We start from the raw sequence: 15,315 nt of genomic DNA, 5'->3' as shown, positions 1-15,315 counted from the left end.
TGGAGTGCAGTGGCACGATCTCGGCTCACTGTAACCTCCGCCTCCTGGGTTCAAGCAATTTTCCTGCCTCAGCCTCCCGAGTAGCTGGGACTATAGGCGCACGCCACCACGCCCAGCTAATTTTTGTGTTTTTAGTAGAGACAGGGATTTCACCATGTTGGCCAGGATGGTCTCGATCTCTTGACCTCATGATCCACCCACCTTGGCCTCCCAAAGTGCTGGGATTACAGGCGTGAGCCACTGTGCCCAGCCTTAACCTGCATTTGTATTATGTTTTCTGGTTTTCCTATTATCTTCTAGACTGTGCCCTGTTTCCATCATCGCCTTTTGAGATATATGATTTTCAGTGACACAATTTGATAGTAACCATAATTGTCTTCTCTCTACTTCCCTTTGTATCTTATGTTTTGTGTTTTTTGTTTTTCCCTTTCCAAGATTGCTGATGGTATGGCATATATTGAAAGAATGAACTATATTCACCGAGATCTTCGGGCTGCTAATATTCTTGTAGGTGAAAATCTTGTATGCAAAATAGCTGATTTTGGTTTAGCAAGGTTAATTGAAGACAATGAATACACAGCAAGACAAGGTAAAATTACTTTTACATAAAAGCTTGTAATGTAGTGTTCCATGTTTTTCTTACATAACTCTTTTGAATATACAGGGTTTTCTAGAATAAGAATCATTCAAGGTTCCCTCAGAAGAGTCATAGAGTCATTGATTTTATGAATAAAATCATGTACAATAAATACCACTATGGCTTTCTGATAGTTATTTCCTCCAAGAAATAATTTGACTAAAGTATCCTTTGCATTATATGTATAGTAAGTAGTAGCCTCTTTACACTTCTTTTGACATGCCAACAAACATGTTTTAATTTTTTTCCTAACAAACGTTATGAATCATTGAACTATTGCCTAAGGCCAGAGGGTCTCAATCAGAGGAGATACTGCCCTGTACCGCCACTCACCAGAGGACATCTGACAATATCTAGAGACATTTTTGGTGGTTACAACCTAGGGGATACTGCTGACATCTAATGGGTAGAGGCCAGGCATACTGCTGAACCTCCTACAGTGTACAGAAATGTGCAGGCAAGATCCTCCACAGCACAGAATTATCAGGTCCAAAGTGGTAGTGGTACCGAGATTGAGACATAGTGCTTTCTTTCAACCTCCATACTTTTGTGCAGTTACCTCCATCTGGAATGCCTTCCTATCTGTAATCTTGGTTTTTGTTTGTTTGTTTTGTTTTTTGAAATAGGGTCTCTCTCACTCTGTCACTCAGGGCTAGGGTACAGTGATGTGATCTCAGCTTACTGCATCCTTGACCTACTTGGGGGTGATCCTCCCACCTGAGCCTCCTGAGTAGCTGCAACTACAGGTGCAAACCACACACCTGGCTAATTCTTTTTTTTTCTTTTTTTTGAGACAAAGTCTCGCTCGCTCTTTCACCAGGCTGGAGTGTAGTGGCATGATCTCAGCTCATTGCAACCTCCGCCTCCCGGTGGGTTCGAACAATTTTCCTGCCTCAGCCTCCTGAGTAGCTGGGATTACATGCGTGCGCCACCATGCCCAGCTAATTTTTGTACTTTATTAGAGACGGGGTTTCACCATGTTAGCCAGGATGGTCTCAATCTCTTGACCTCGTGATCCATCTGCCTCAGCCTCCTAAAGTGCTAGGATTACAGGTGTGAGCCACCACACCTGGCCATTCTTTGTGTTTTTTGTAGAGATGAAATTTTCCCATGTTTGCCTAAGCTGGTCTCAAACTTCTGTGCCCAAGCAATCCTCCTGCTTTGGCTTCCCAAAGTGCTAAGATTACAGGCATGAGACACCATGCCCAGCCTGTAATCTTTACATGTGAAAATCCTAACCATTCTTTAAGGCTTAATTTAGCTGCCACTTTTTTTTTTTTTTCCAATAGTTTTTGGGAACAGGGGGTGTTTGGTTACATGGATTCATTCTTTAGTGGTGATTTCTGAGATTTTGGTGGACCCATCACCCAAGCATTGTTCACTGTACCCAATATGTAGTATTTTGTTTGTTTACAGTTTTTTTGAGATAGAGTCTTGCTCTGTCGCCCAGGCTGGAGTGCAGTGGCGTGATCTTGGCGCTGAAACATCTGCCTCCCAGATTCAAGCGATTCTCCTGCCTCAGCCTCCCAAGTAGCTGGGATTACAGGTTCGCGCCACCACACCCGGCTAATTTTTGTATTTTTAGTGGAGATGGGGTTTCACCTCCAATATGTAGTCTTTTACTTCTCACCCCCCAACCTTTCCCCCTGACTCCCCAAAGTCCATTATATTATGCCTTTTGTCCTCATAGCTTAACCCCACTTTTAAGTGAAACCATACGATATTTGGTTTTCCATTCCTGAGTTACTTCACTTAGAATAATGGACTCCAGCTTCGTCTGAGTTTCTGCAAAAGACATTATTTCATTCCTTTTTATGGCTGAGTAATATTCCATGGTGTATATCTGCCACACTTTTTTTATCCACTCATTGGTGGATGGTTATTTAGGTTGGTTCCATATCTACAATTGCAATTTCTGCTGCTACAAATGTGTGTGCACATATCTTCTTCATATAATGATTTTTTTTTCCTGAGACAGAGTCTCGATCTGTCGCCCAGCCTGGAGTGCAGCAGCACAATCTCAGCTCATTGTAGCCTCTACCTCCCAGGTTCAAGTAATTCTCCTGCCTCAGCCCAAGTAGCTGGTATTACAGGCACCTACCACCAGACCTGGCTAATTTTTATATTTTAGTAGAGATGGGGTTTCACCATGTTGGCTGGGCTGGTCTCAAATTCCTGACCTCAGGTGATCCACCCACCTCAGCCTCCTAAAGCTCAAGGATTACAGGCATGAGCCACTGCACCCAGCTGATTTCTTTTCCTTTGGGAAGATACCCAGTAGTGGGATTGCTGGATTGAATGGTAGTTCTACTTCTAGTTATTTAATGACTTTCCATACTATTTTCCATAGTGGCTGTACTAATTTACATTCCCACCATCAGTCCAAAAATGTTCCCTTTTTACCACATCCACATCAACAACTACTGTTTTTTTGACTTTTTCATTATGGGCATTCTTGTGAGTAAGATGGTATCTCATTGTGGTTTTAATTTGCATTTCCCTGATAGTGATGTTGTAGCTGCCCCCCCTTTTTTTTTTTTTTTGAGATGGAGTCTCCTCTGTCTCCCAGGCTGGAGTGCAGTAGTAGCGTAATCTTGGCTCACTGCTACCTCTGCCTCCTGGGTTCAGGTGATTCTCCTGTGTCAGCCTCCCACGTAGCTGGGATTACAGGCACCTGCCATCATTCCTGGCTCATTTTTGTAGAGACAGGGTTTCACCATGTTAGCCAGTCTGGGCTTAAACTCCTGACTTTAGGTGATCCACCTGCCTCGACCTCCCAAGGTGCTGGGATTACAGGCATGAGCCACCATGCCCAACCAATTGCCACTTTTTAAATGAAATGCATTGTGATTGTGCCAATGAAATTTGATCTTCTGTTTGTCAAGACACCTATAATCTTATTTCCACAATAAGTTATTTATATGTGTTTCTACAATAAGTTTATGGACTTATTGTGGAAATAAGATTATAGGTGTCTTATGATGAAAGCTGTGTTTTTTAGGTTTCCGTAATGATTACCATAATGCCTTCCACAGAAAAGACATGCACTAAATGTTTGAGTAAATTAACATGGACTTTAAAAAAACAATAGTATAGTAAAATTTTCCAGAAAGATATATAAAGTAGGAAAGAAATTATAGTTGAAAGTCAGTAGACATTAGAGCTCAATAGTTAACTACAGCTATTAGGTGCCAGATTATACTTAAAAGTTACACATTTTATAATCCATATTTTTGGCTTACTAGAGCTTCAACCTCTGTTTTCTCAAATTGTTTTCTGTCTCCACAACTAATTTTTTATATCATCAGCTATCTTATCAGGAAGAAATGCGATTTATTTCAATTTAAATTTTAAAAATTAAGGATTTTTTCCCCCATATATCTTGTACCTTTAAAGAATTGACACTGATAACTACAGTAGAGATATTGACAGGATTAGCCCTGCTTATGCTATGTTTACACAAATAGATTTTTAGAAAAAAAAAAAAGAATTATCAATATTATTTTAGGTGCAAAATTTCCAATCAAATGGACAGCTCCTGAAGCTGCACTGTATGGTCGGTTTACAATAAAGTCTGATGTCTGGTCATTTGGAATTCTACAGACAGAACTGGTAACAAAGGGCAGAGTGCCCTATCCAGGTAAGCTTGCATTTTATTAGCTCTTGGTTATCTCATGAGTGGCTTTATCAGGAGTTTATTAGGAACAGAAATGTAAGGGGGAAAGGCCTTTATTTCTTCTCATAGTCCCCCTGCCTCTCCCTCTCCCCACTGCCTTCCCTTTACTCTGTGGCATTAGATGGATAACAGTCAGTGTAAGCTACAATCCTTGATAGGGTGAGTACATGAGGTATGCCCCACATTCACCTCAGCTTTCTCAGGACATTTTTCAAAAGGGCCTCTTACTGTTCCTTCAAATAAAAAACATATCTTAAATATCCTGGCTCATCACCCCATACTCTAAGTAATTGTTCTTTTCCACCAGTGGTGTGACTGGTGTTGTTTTGTTCTTTTTTTTTTTTTTTTTTTTTTTATTTGAGACAGACTCTTGCTCTGTCATCCAGGCTGGAGTGCAGTGGTGCAGTCTCAGCTCACTGCAACCTCCGTCTCCTGGGTTCAAGCAATTCTCCTGCCTCAGTCTCCCAAGTAGCTGGGATTACAGGTGCCCACCACCACGTCTGGCTATTTTTTTGTATTTTTAGTAGAGACGGTTTTGCCATGTTGGCCAGGCTGGTCTCAAAGTCCTGACCTCAAGTGATCCACCTGCCTCAGCCTCCCAGAGTGCTGGGATTACAGTCCTGAGCCACTGCACCCAGCCTGGTATATATATATATATTTTTTTGAGACGGAGTTTCGCTCTTGTTACCCAGGCTGGAGTGCAATGGCGCGATCTCAGCTCACCGCAACCTCCGCCTCCTGGGTTCAAGCAATTCTCCTGCCTCAGCCTCCTGAGTATCTGGGATTACAGGCACGCGCCACTCTGCCCAGCTAATTTTTTGTATTTTTAGTAGAGACGGGGTTTCACCATGTTAACCAGGATGGTCTCGATCTCTTGACCTCGTGATCCACCCGCCTCGGCCTCCCAAAGTGATGGGATTACAGGCGTGAGCCACCGCGCCCGGCCCGCCTGGTATATTTTTTAAAATATTTATTTGCCTTCTTTTCTTCAGTAGATTATTTCGAGATCATTTTCTTGTTTTATTTATCCTAACAAAACGTATTTATAAAACCAGTACTTTAAGAGATATATCTGCCATTAGTAAAGAGGAATAGTTTCTAGGGGGAAAGAGAAATTTTAGCTCACTTGAAATTCAGCTATCATTGAGTACTATTTTAGTTTGTTACTTCTCAAATTCTTCTGCTGAAGATCCTAATGTTGAGAGTGAAATCATATAAAATTCAGTCTTTAGGAAAAACTATTTTGCTAATCTTACGGGTTTTGCATATTATCTAACATATCCCTCTTCCCTAATACCTCCAACTGTAGATCTAATGCCATCAAATTATTTCGCCCACTTTGTCTTGTTGCTGTTATTTGCTGATAAATTCCTCTCATTTAATGACTCACCCTTGCCCTTTCCAACACAACTCTTCTCCTGTCTTAATTCATTGTCACCTTAATACACATAGTGATGATTTTTCTATTACCCTGGTTTCGTGTGGCTTGAACTCTTCTCTTATGTAATCTTGTCTTTCACTCTATCTTAGCCAGTCTTCCTATCTTCATACCTTAAACCTTAATGTTACCAATAACTGCAATCCTTTCAGAATCTATTTCATCCATCTACTTTCTGACCACCACTTGCTGTCTTTCTAGCTAACTTTCTGTACCCCAACCCTAGCAGTTTCTTGATGCTACCAGGATCTTTACTCCATTGTTTCTGCCACCTTTTCCTGCTTCTCAACCACTTCATGAAACCATTCTACTCCTTAAATTCCCCGGTGAAGCAGTATAATCACTTGTTTGCAGTTACATTGCCCTTTTCCCTTCTCTGATTTCATCATCATTGCTTAGCAAAATCACCACACTGAATAAATCCAACTCTGCCTCCACTATACCTGCAAACAGGGCTAGAGAAAACAACACAGCCATGCAACATAGTTTCACTTTAAATATATAACCATGAGGAGCTTTCAGTTTTAGCTATGATGGAGTGCCTAATATCCAGATTACTATCGCACTATAACTACAAAAGTTAGATAAAATATATAAAAGAATTGGTAGGACATTGCACCAAGGAAGGCCATATTCCTTAAAACAGGGCAAGGACACGAGATGAGCCTTACATTTACATTGGCTTTCTTTCTGAAGGCATTTTCTAAAATGGCATAGGGCAACAAAACCCAGACAGAAAGCATAAGTCTTACTAAGCAAAAAAGGCAGAGATCCAAGTGCTGGGATCTGAAGGACACGTACCAGAGAAGGAACATAGGGAAAGAACTCTAAAATTCTGCTTTAAAATTCCAGTTGGGTGTGGGGGCTCACACCCATAATCCCAGCACTTTGGAGCCTGAGGAATTCACTTGAGCCCAGGAATTTGAGGCTGCAGTGAGCTATGATTGCACCACTGCACACCAGCCTAGACAGGAGAGCAAGACCCTGTCTCAAAAAAAAAAAAAAAAAAAGACCCTCAGGTCCTTGGTCAGTTCCTAATCTGCACATACACAGGGAGAGGCTCTGGGAGGCCTAACAGAAAATAACCACTAGGAGGCTGGGGAGTCAAGCAGAGTTCAGAGGCTACAGAGTGCTAGGGAGTCTTTGCCCAGCCAAAGTGTTGATAGACACTGAAGAATACCCTAGGCTTTTTGTTGAGACCCGAGAAAGTGCATACCCTAGGAGAAGGGGCAAAACTGAGCAAAACCTAAAACTAAGCCCTGACAGGTAGGTGATCTTCCAGTGAATTACAAATGGAATTAAACTTAACATCCTTCAGAAAAAGATAACATGATCCAGATAATCTACAGTGTATAATTCTAAATATCTAGCATAAAATAAAAAGTTACTAGACATATGAAGAAGGGAAGAGATGACTGATTATCAAGAGTTCAAAATCAGTAGGAGCAGACTCTGAGATAATTCAAATCTTGTAGTTAGCTAAAGGCTTCAAAATACCAATATATAGAATGTTAAAATAGAAGAAAAGTTTGGCAAAATAATGAAAAAACTGGAGAATTTCAGGAGAATTGGAATCTATAAAAAAATCAAATGGAAATTTTATTTATTTTTTTATTTATTTTGAGATGGAGTATGGCTCTGTCTCCCAGGCTGGAGTGCAATGACACCATCTTGGTTCAATTACTGCAGCCTCTGTCTCCCAGGTTCCAGTGATTCTTCTGCCTCAGCCTCCCAAGTAGTTGGGATTACAGGCACATAGCACCACACCTGGCTAATGTTTTGCATTTTTAGTAGAGACGGGGTTTCACCATGTTGATCAGGCTGGTTGCAAACTTTTGATGTCAAACGACCTGCCCACCTCAGCCTCCCGAAGTGCCGGGATTACAGGCGTGAGCCACCATGCCTGGCTCTCAATTAGCAATTTTAGAATTGTAAAACATTATATGAAATTAAGAACTCACTAGATGGGCATAGTAGAAGACAAGATTAGTGGGTTGACACAGTAACAAAGTATCCAAAGGTAATGTATAGATAAAAGCTAATGAAGAAGAAAGCAGAACAGACTGTATGAAACCAGTGGGCCATAGTGAAAAGGTCTAATTTATATGTATTGGAGGCCCAGAAGCAGAAGAGAGAAAAAATGAAACAGTAGCAACATTTTTAAAAAGTAATGGCTAAAAATCTTCTAAATATGATAAAACAAAATACCAACCCACAGATTCAGTAGCCTGAAGTAACCACAGATTCAGTGAACCTCAGACAAAAAAAATAAACTCAGTGAAATTCAAGCAAATATATCATGGTCAGATTATAAAAATCAAAGCCAAACAGCCGTAAGGAGGTGGTGCAGATTCAGCATTCCTAATTCAAAAATCCGATATGCTCCAAAATCCAAAACATTTTGAGCATTGACGTGACACCACAAATGGAAAATTCCACACTTGTCCTCATGTGACAGGTCACAGTCAAAATGCCATCAAAATTTTGTGCACAAAATTATTTTTTAAATTATGTAAAATTACCTTCAGGCTATATGTATAAGGTGTATATGAAACTTAAATTTTTTTTTTTTTTAGACAGGGTCTCATTCTGTCACCCAGGCTGGAGTACAGTGACACAATCAGGGCTCACTGCAGCCTCTACCTCCCTGGGTTCAGGTGATCCTCCCACCTCAGCCTCCCAAGTAGCTGAGACCACAGGTGTGTGCCATCCATCTAGCTAATTTTTGTATTTTTGTAGAGACAGGGTCTCACCATGTTGCCCAGGATGATCTCGAAATCCATTTGCTTGCTCTGGCCTCCCAAAGTGCTGGATTACAGATGCAAGCCATCGTGCCTGGCTCATAAATCAATTTTGTGTTTAGACTTGGGTCTCATCCTTTAAGATATCTCACTTTGTATATGCAAATATTCCAAAATCAAAAATCCAAAATCAGAAATACTTTCTGGTCCCAAACATTTCAGATAAGGGATACTCAGCCTGTATATTACCTACACAGGAACAACAGTCAGACAGCTAATTTTTCCTCAGATATGGAAGCCAGAAAAGAATGAAATTGTGTCTTTAAACTGCTTGGGGGAAAACTGCTGATCTAAAACACTAACAATAAAAATATCTTACTGGGTGGGGCGCAGTGACTCACGCCTGTAATCCCACCACTTTGGGAGGCTGAGGCAGGCGGATCTCGAGATCAGGAGATGGAGACCATCCTGGCCAACGTGAAACCCCGTCTCTACTAAAAATACAAAAATTAGCTGGGCGTGGTGGCAGGTGCCTGTAGTCCCAGCTACTCAGGAGGCTAAAGCAGGGGAATTGCTTGAACCCAGGAGGTGGAGGTTGCAGTAAGCAGAGACTGTGCCATTGCACTCCAGCCTGGTGACAGAGGGAGACTCTATCTCAAAAAAAAAAAAAAACTTACTGAATTTATAATGTATATAAAAATAGACTCTGTGACAATAACACAAAGGGTAGAGGGCGTAAAGGAATAAGAGGTAAACTGCTCTAAGTTTGGAACAGGTAAAAGTACTTACTTTGAGTGAAATATAATAAACCAAGGAAGCATATTGTGGTCTTAATGATAACTACTAAAATAATAAGAAGATAACATAAAAAGCTAACAGAGGAGAGAAAAAAACTGAACAATGAAAAATGCTTGTGTAATCAAAAAGCAAGAGGAGAAAAGAATAGATGGAACAAAGAACAGGATGGTAGAAATTAAACCCATCTACATCCATAATTAAAGTACACTAAACATTCCAATTAAAAAAAAAGGTAAGACTGGATTTTAAAGACATACACAAGTACTGTAATGGCATTTATTAGATACATACTTTAAGGTATTTAAAAATGACTGAAATTAAAAGAATGGAAAAAGATGTGCTCTGTAAATCCTAACCAAAGAAACAAAGCCTGGGTAGCAGTAGACTAAATTTAAAGCAAATAATATTAGGGACAAAAAGGGACATTTCATGATGATAAAAGGGTCAGTTCAGCAGGGAAACATAAAAATCCAAAATGAGCTATGTAACTACATAGCTTCAAAATGCATAAAAATTTATATGATCTGGATATTCTAGTTAAATTCAATGTTCAGATGAGAATCCAAATATAAACAATTTGTAGGTTGCCCGTCTTTAAAGTAGAAAAGGAGATACTTTAGGCCAGCCGCGGTGGCTCATGCCTGTAATCCCAGCACTTTGGGAGGCCAAGGCACGTGGATCACAAGGCCAAGAGGTCAAGACCATCCTGGCTAACATGGTGAAACCCTGTCTATACTAAAAATACAAAACTTAGCTGGGAGTGGTGGCGGGTGTCTGTAGTTTCAGCTAGTCGGGAGGCTGAGGCAGGAGAATTGCTTGAAACCAGAAGATGGAGGTTGCAATGAGCCAATTTGCGCCACTGCACTCCAGCCTGGGTAACAAAGCAAGACTCCTCCTTTTTTTTTTTTTTTTTTTTTGATACCCCCACCCCAATCTGCAAGACTCCATCTAAAAAAAAAAAAAAAAAAAGGAAAAGGAAAAGAGATACTGTCTTTTTTTGATGATTTTAGAGGATTTGGAAAGAACTTTCCACATATAGCACAGACCCATCCACTGCATGCTCTTCTCACAGTAGCTTGTCCATTTCAAAGCAACAGCTTCTGTTTACTATTCTTATTTGGGTACAGTAATAAACCTTGATAAACGCCAACAGGTATGAAATGCTTAACATTTATTGACAGTATGCTGAGTATTTACCATATTTTTTTTCTTCTTCCTTTTCTTTTTTTTTAAGACAGAATTTTGTTCTGTCACCCAGGCTGGAGTGCGGTGGCGTGATCTCAGCTCACTGCAACCTCCACCTCCCAGATTCAAGCAATTCTTCTGCCTCAACTGGCATGTGCCACCACACCCAGCTAAGTTTTGTATTTTTAGTACAGATGGTGTTTCACCATGTTGTCCAGGCTGGTCTCAAACTCCTGACCTCAGGTGATCCTCCTGCCTCAGCCTCCCAAAGTGCTGAGATTACAGGTGTGAGCCACCACACCTGGTTGGCATAAAATAATAGTTGTAGTTATAAAATTCTGAAGAGTGAAATGAAAGCTTATTAGTAATTAGAAGTTACTTTCGTAGGTTCTGGCTTATTTGGATTGATTAATCCTAACAGTCAATTAAAATAAAAGAACAGAGTAGGAAAAAAGTACCAAAAGGATTTTCCTAGCAAAAGAAAAAAAGGAAAAAAAATTCAATTATAGTAAGCCCTCACCAAATATTAATTCCCTTGCTCCTTTTCTCCTCCTCTGAAATAACTTCTTGTATTTCGATGGTTGGTAAAATATACTGGACTTCACTTTATTTATTTATTTATTTTTTTGAGATAGAGTCTCACTCTGTCACCAAGGTGGAGTGCAGTGGCACAATCTCGGCTCACTGCAACTTCCACCTCCCGTTCAAGCGATTCTCCCTCCTCAACCTCCCAAGTATCTAAGATTACAGGCACCCGCCATCGTGCCTGGCTAACTTTTGTATTTTTGTAGAGACGGGATTTCACCATGCTGGCCAGGCTGATCTTGAACTCCTGACTTCAAGTGATCTGCCTGCCTCAGCCTCCCAAAGTGCTGAGATTACAGGCAAGAGCCACTGCGTCTGGCCAGATTTCACTTATGAAGATGACACTACCTATTTAGATGAAAAGTTGAGAAAACTTCCTTTTAAGTATTGAGTTTCAAAGTAATGTCATATAGGGTTTTTTTAAAAATAGTTTAAGAAATGTATTTTGAGAAATCAGTTATTCCTCAAAAAGAAATAACTAAAAATCTAAATAATAATGATTTAGCCTCATTACATTTTCTTGAGAGAATCAAGTCCATTTTAAAAACCATTCCTGATTGGTTGATAAAGTTTACAAGAGATATGAGGGATGGCCTGACTTGTCGGCAGGCAGGGAAGGTGATGCACCAGATGGGAAGCGTGGTGGGATTGTCAGCTTGGTGAGACACTGTCAGGAAAAATTTGGAAATGGAGGCTTTTTGCTGGCCTGTGATAAGATGGGATGAGCTGCTTATTATTAGAGAGTTATGTGTAATATCTTGAAGAAAGTGAAACAGGTTATACTAGATAAGGACACTGTTTCAAGGAAGTAATTCGGTATAAAGTTATGTAGTTAGTATATTTGGCAAAACCAAGACTAGAACTTTCTTCTCAATTCCTATTTTAAAATATTTTCAGACACAATCTTGCCACCATTCCTCAGTAGCCCAAGTTTGATCATTGTTTAATGTTAACATTAGAAAGTACCAGTACCTCAGAGCACCTCCCTAATTCTTATTAATCAAATGGGGTTGGCTTTTGAAGACATTAGTATTAAAAATAAGATATTAGATGGAATGAAAAATTAGACATGTTAAAACATAGGTTAGCATTTTCTAAGCTTTTCTTGATACTTTCCTTCAAAATACATTTTGTTGCTTTGTTAAAAGAATTATTTCACTAAATAAACTTAATATACTTTGAATCAGTTAGTGGCTAGGGGGTTTATGTTTTCCTAGTGGTAATTAGGACCATTGTTCTTTAATGTTTTAATCTTGTGTGTTAGGTATGGTGAACCGTGAAGTACTGGAACAGGTGGAGCGAGGATACAGGATGCCCTGCCCTCAGGGCTGTCCAGAATCCCTCCATGACTTGATGAATCAGTGTTGGAAGAAGGACCCTGATGAAAGACCAACATTTGAATATATTCAGTCCTTCTTGGAAGACTACTTCACTGCCACAGAGCCACAGTACCAGCCAGGAGAAAATTTATAATTCAAGTAGCCTATTTTATATGCACAAATCTGCCAAAATGTAAAGAACTTGTGTAGAGTTTCTACAGGAATCAAAAGAAGAAATTCTTCTTTACTCTGCATGTTTTTAGTGGCAAACTGGAATCCCAGATATGGTTGCACAAAACCACTTTTTTTGTTCCCAAGTATTAAACTCTAACGTACCAATGATGAATTTTCCAACCTATTTCAGGGTCCAAAGAAAATAGAGCTAAGATACTGATGATGACAGTGTGGGTGATAGCATGGTCATGAAGGACAGTGAGGCTACTGCTTATAAATCATTTTCTTTATTTTCTTCTCCAAACTCAGAATTGCTCAAATAAAATTATTTATTATTACCGATAAAACTTGAGAGATAAAAAGCTATACCATAATGAAATCTAAAATTAAGGAATATCATGGGACCAAATAATTCCATTCCAGTTTTTTAAAGTTTCTTGCATTTATTATTCTCAAAAGTTTTTTCTAAGTTAAATAGTCAATATGCAATCTTAATATATGCCTCCTTTTGCATGGACCTGGGCCAGGTTTTTCAAAAAGAATATAAACAGGATCTCAAACTGGATTAAATATTAGACCACAGAAGTGGAATTTGAAAGTATAATACAGTATGTTAATATTCATATTCATGAAACTGAAAAGTAGAATGAGAAATTTTTCACTTCAGTCCTTTTCTGAAGAGTTTGACTTAGAATAATGAAGGTAACTAGAAAGTGAGTTAATCTTGTATGAGGTTGCATTGATTTTTTTAAGGTGTTACGTAATTGAAGCTACTATCCAATCAAAGGGGAAATCTTTCAATCTTTAGATAGCATGCAAAGTAAGACCCAGCATTTAAAAAGCCCTTTTTAAAAAACAGACTTGGTACTGGTGAGATACTGCTAATATGTCCTTATGGTGATGGGTGCCACAAATAGAAAATATGACCAGATCGGGGACTTGAATGCACTTTTGCTCATGTTGAATATAGATGAATAGAGAGGAAAACGTATTTAAAAGAAATATGAGAAAAGAAAATGTAAAAGTTTTGCAAGTAGAGGGATGGAATGAAATGTTTAATGTTGATGTCATAGAGTGACAAAATGGCTTTACTGGCACTCAAAGCTCCTCACTTAGCTAGGTTCTGAGACTTTGAAGAATTATAAGGTGTACCTATAAAACTAATTTTTCTTATACACTAAATGGGTGTTATTTGTTCAAAATAGTGAAGTTACAGCTTCACATTAATTCCAGTAGGATACAGCTTTTATGCAAAACATTTTTAGAACTCCAGTTTTCAAATCATGTTTGAATCTACATTCACTTGTAAAGACTACTTAATGGTGGTCATTTTTTTCCCTTTTAGAATATATTAAATAGTTGATTTTGGGAGGAAAACTTATTCTGAATATTAACAGTGGGGGAAAAGGGGACAGTTGTTTTTACCCTAAAGTACAAAAGTGAAACATACAAAATAAGACTGATTTTTAAGAGTAACTCAAAAATTTCAAAATACAAATTTGAATAGCAGCACTAGTGATTTAAGTGTCTAGCAAAGGAAAAATTGAACCTGATAAATAAAATGAAGGTCTGGTGTGTATGTTTTAAAATACTCTCATATAGTCACCTTAAATTAAGCCTTGTATTAGGTTCCTCTGTTTTCAGGATGTAGTTCTTAACTATCATTATTTACCTGATTTAATCATTAAATTTGAAATTCTGTGCCATTCCATATATGTTCAAATTCAAACCATTTTAAAATGTGACAGATGGACTTCATGCAAGTTGGCAATGATTGTGGTACTAAAAATTGTGGTTGTTTTTTCTGTTTACGTAACCTGCTTAGTATTGACTCTACCAAGAGGGTCTTCCTAAGAAGAGTGCCGTCATTATTTCCTCTTGTCAACAACTTGTGACATGAGATTTTTAAAGGGCTTTATGTGAACTATGATATTGTAATTTTTCTAAGCATATTCAGAAGGGTAACAAAATTATGTACTAAATCTGATCGGGAAAGTAAGCCAGGAAAAGTTGATAATATTCGTTAGGTTTTAACGGAATGGAGCAGTTCCTTATATAATAACTTGTATAATAGGGATAAAACACTAACTTAATGTGTATTCATCTTAAATTGTTCTGTATTTTTAAATTGCCAAGAAAAATAAGCAAGTTTGTATATTTGAAGATTTTTTTCCAACAGCTTTTCATCTTCAATGTCTTAATGTGGAAGTTAACCTTTACCAAAAAAGGAAGTTGGCAAAAACAGCCTTCTAGCACACTTTTTTAAATGAATAATGATAGCCTAAACTTAATATTTTTATAAAGTATTGTAATATTGTTTTGTGGATAATTGAAATAAATTCTCATTGAATGCATCTATCAGTCTTTTGAGTTGCTATTCATATTCTCATTAGTTTTTTTTAAATTTGGTATATTCTGAATTTCTTCCATTGGAAAAAAAAATGTTCAGTTACTTGTAACTACTGAGCGGAATGTAATCCTTTATTAAATTCAGAACATTATTGAACTTGTTCTTTGTGGTCAGTTTTCCATGTCAGATGAGTGACATTATTTTTACAAGTATTTTCTTCTTTTTAAAATTATACCAGCAAGTACAGTTAATACAGAAACCTAAGTAATTTGAGTGGAGCTATTCACAATCTATGTGAAGAATTTAAAGTAGAATGACCACTTTTATTATAAGTTAAGGGGCCTAATTTTTTAGACAAGAAAAATATATGAGCTTCGCCTTATCTCTGTGTGTTTTATAATTATTATATAGA

The 15,315-nt window shown here is 38.3% G+C and overlaps 1 protein-coding gene across 1 annotated transcript in view; it reads left to right on the top strand.

Moving 5' to 3' along the window:
• YES1 (YES proto-oncogene 1, Src family tyrosine kinase) overlaps positions 1-14,907 on the top strand; it is a 102,711-nt gene extending 87,804 nt beyond the window's left edge. The window contains exons 10-12 of the mRNA XM_064379360.1: positions 436-589; positions 4,146-4,277; positions 12,325-14,907. Coding sequence (XP_064235430.1) covers positions 436-589; positions 4,146-4,277; positions 12,325-12,533 — 495 coding nt within the window. The 3' untranslated portion in view covers positions 12,534-14,907. The remainder of the gene's footprint in view (positions 1-435; positions 590-4,145; positions 4,278-12,324) is intronic.
• Positions 14,908-15,315: the final 408 nt, after the last annotated feature.

Source organism: Aotus nancymaae, unplaced genomic scaffold (genome assembly GCF_030222135.1).
Source record: "Aotus nancymaae isolate 86718 unplaced genomic scaffold, 86718_ANA_hifiasm-v0.15.2.pri h1tg000020l, whole genome shotgun sequence".
Taxonomy (NCBI): Eukaryota; Metazoa; Chordata; class Mammalia; order Primates; family Aotidae; genus Aotus; species Aotus nancymaae.
The sequence above is the reverse complement of the archived record's forward strand: the minus strand, read 5'-3'. Positions and strand labels throughout refer to the sequence as shown.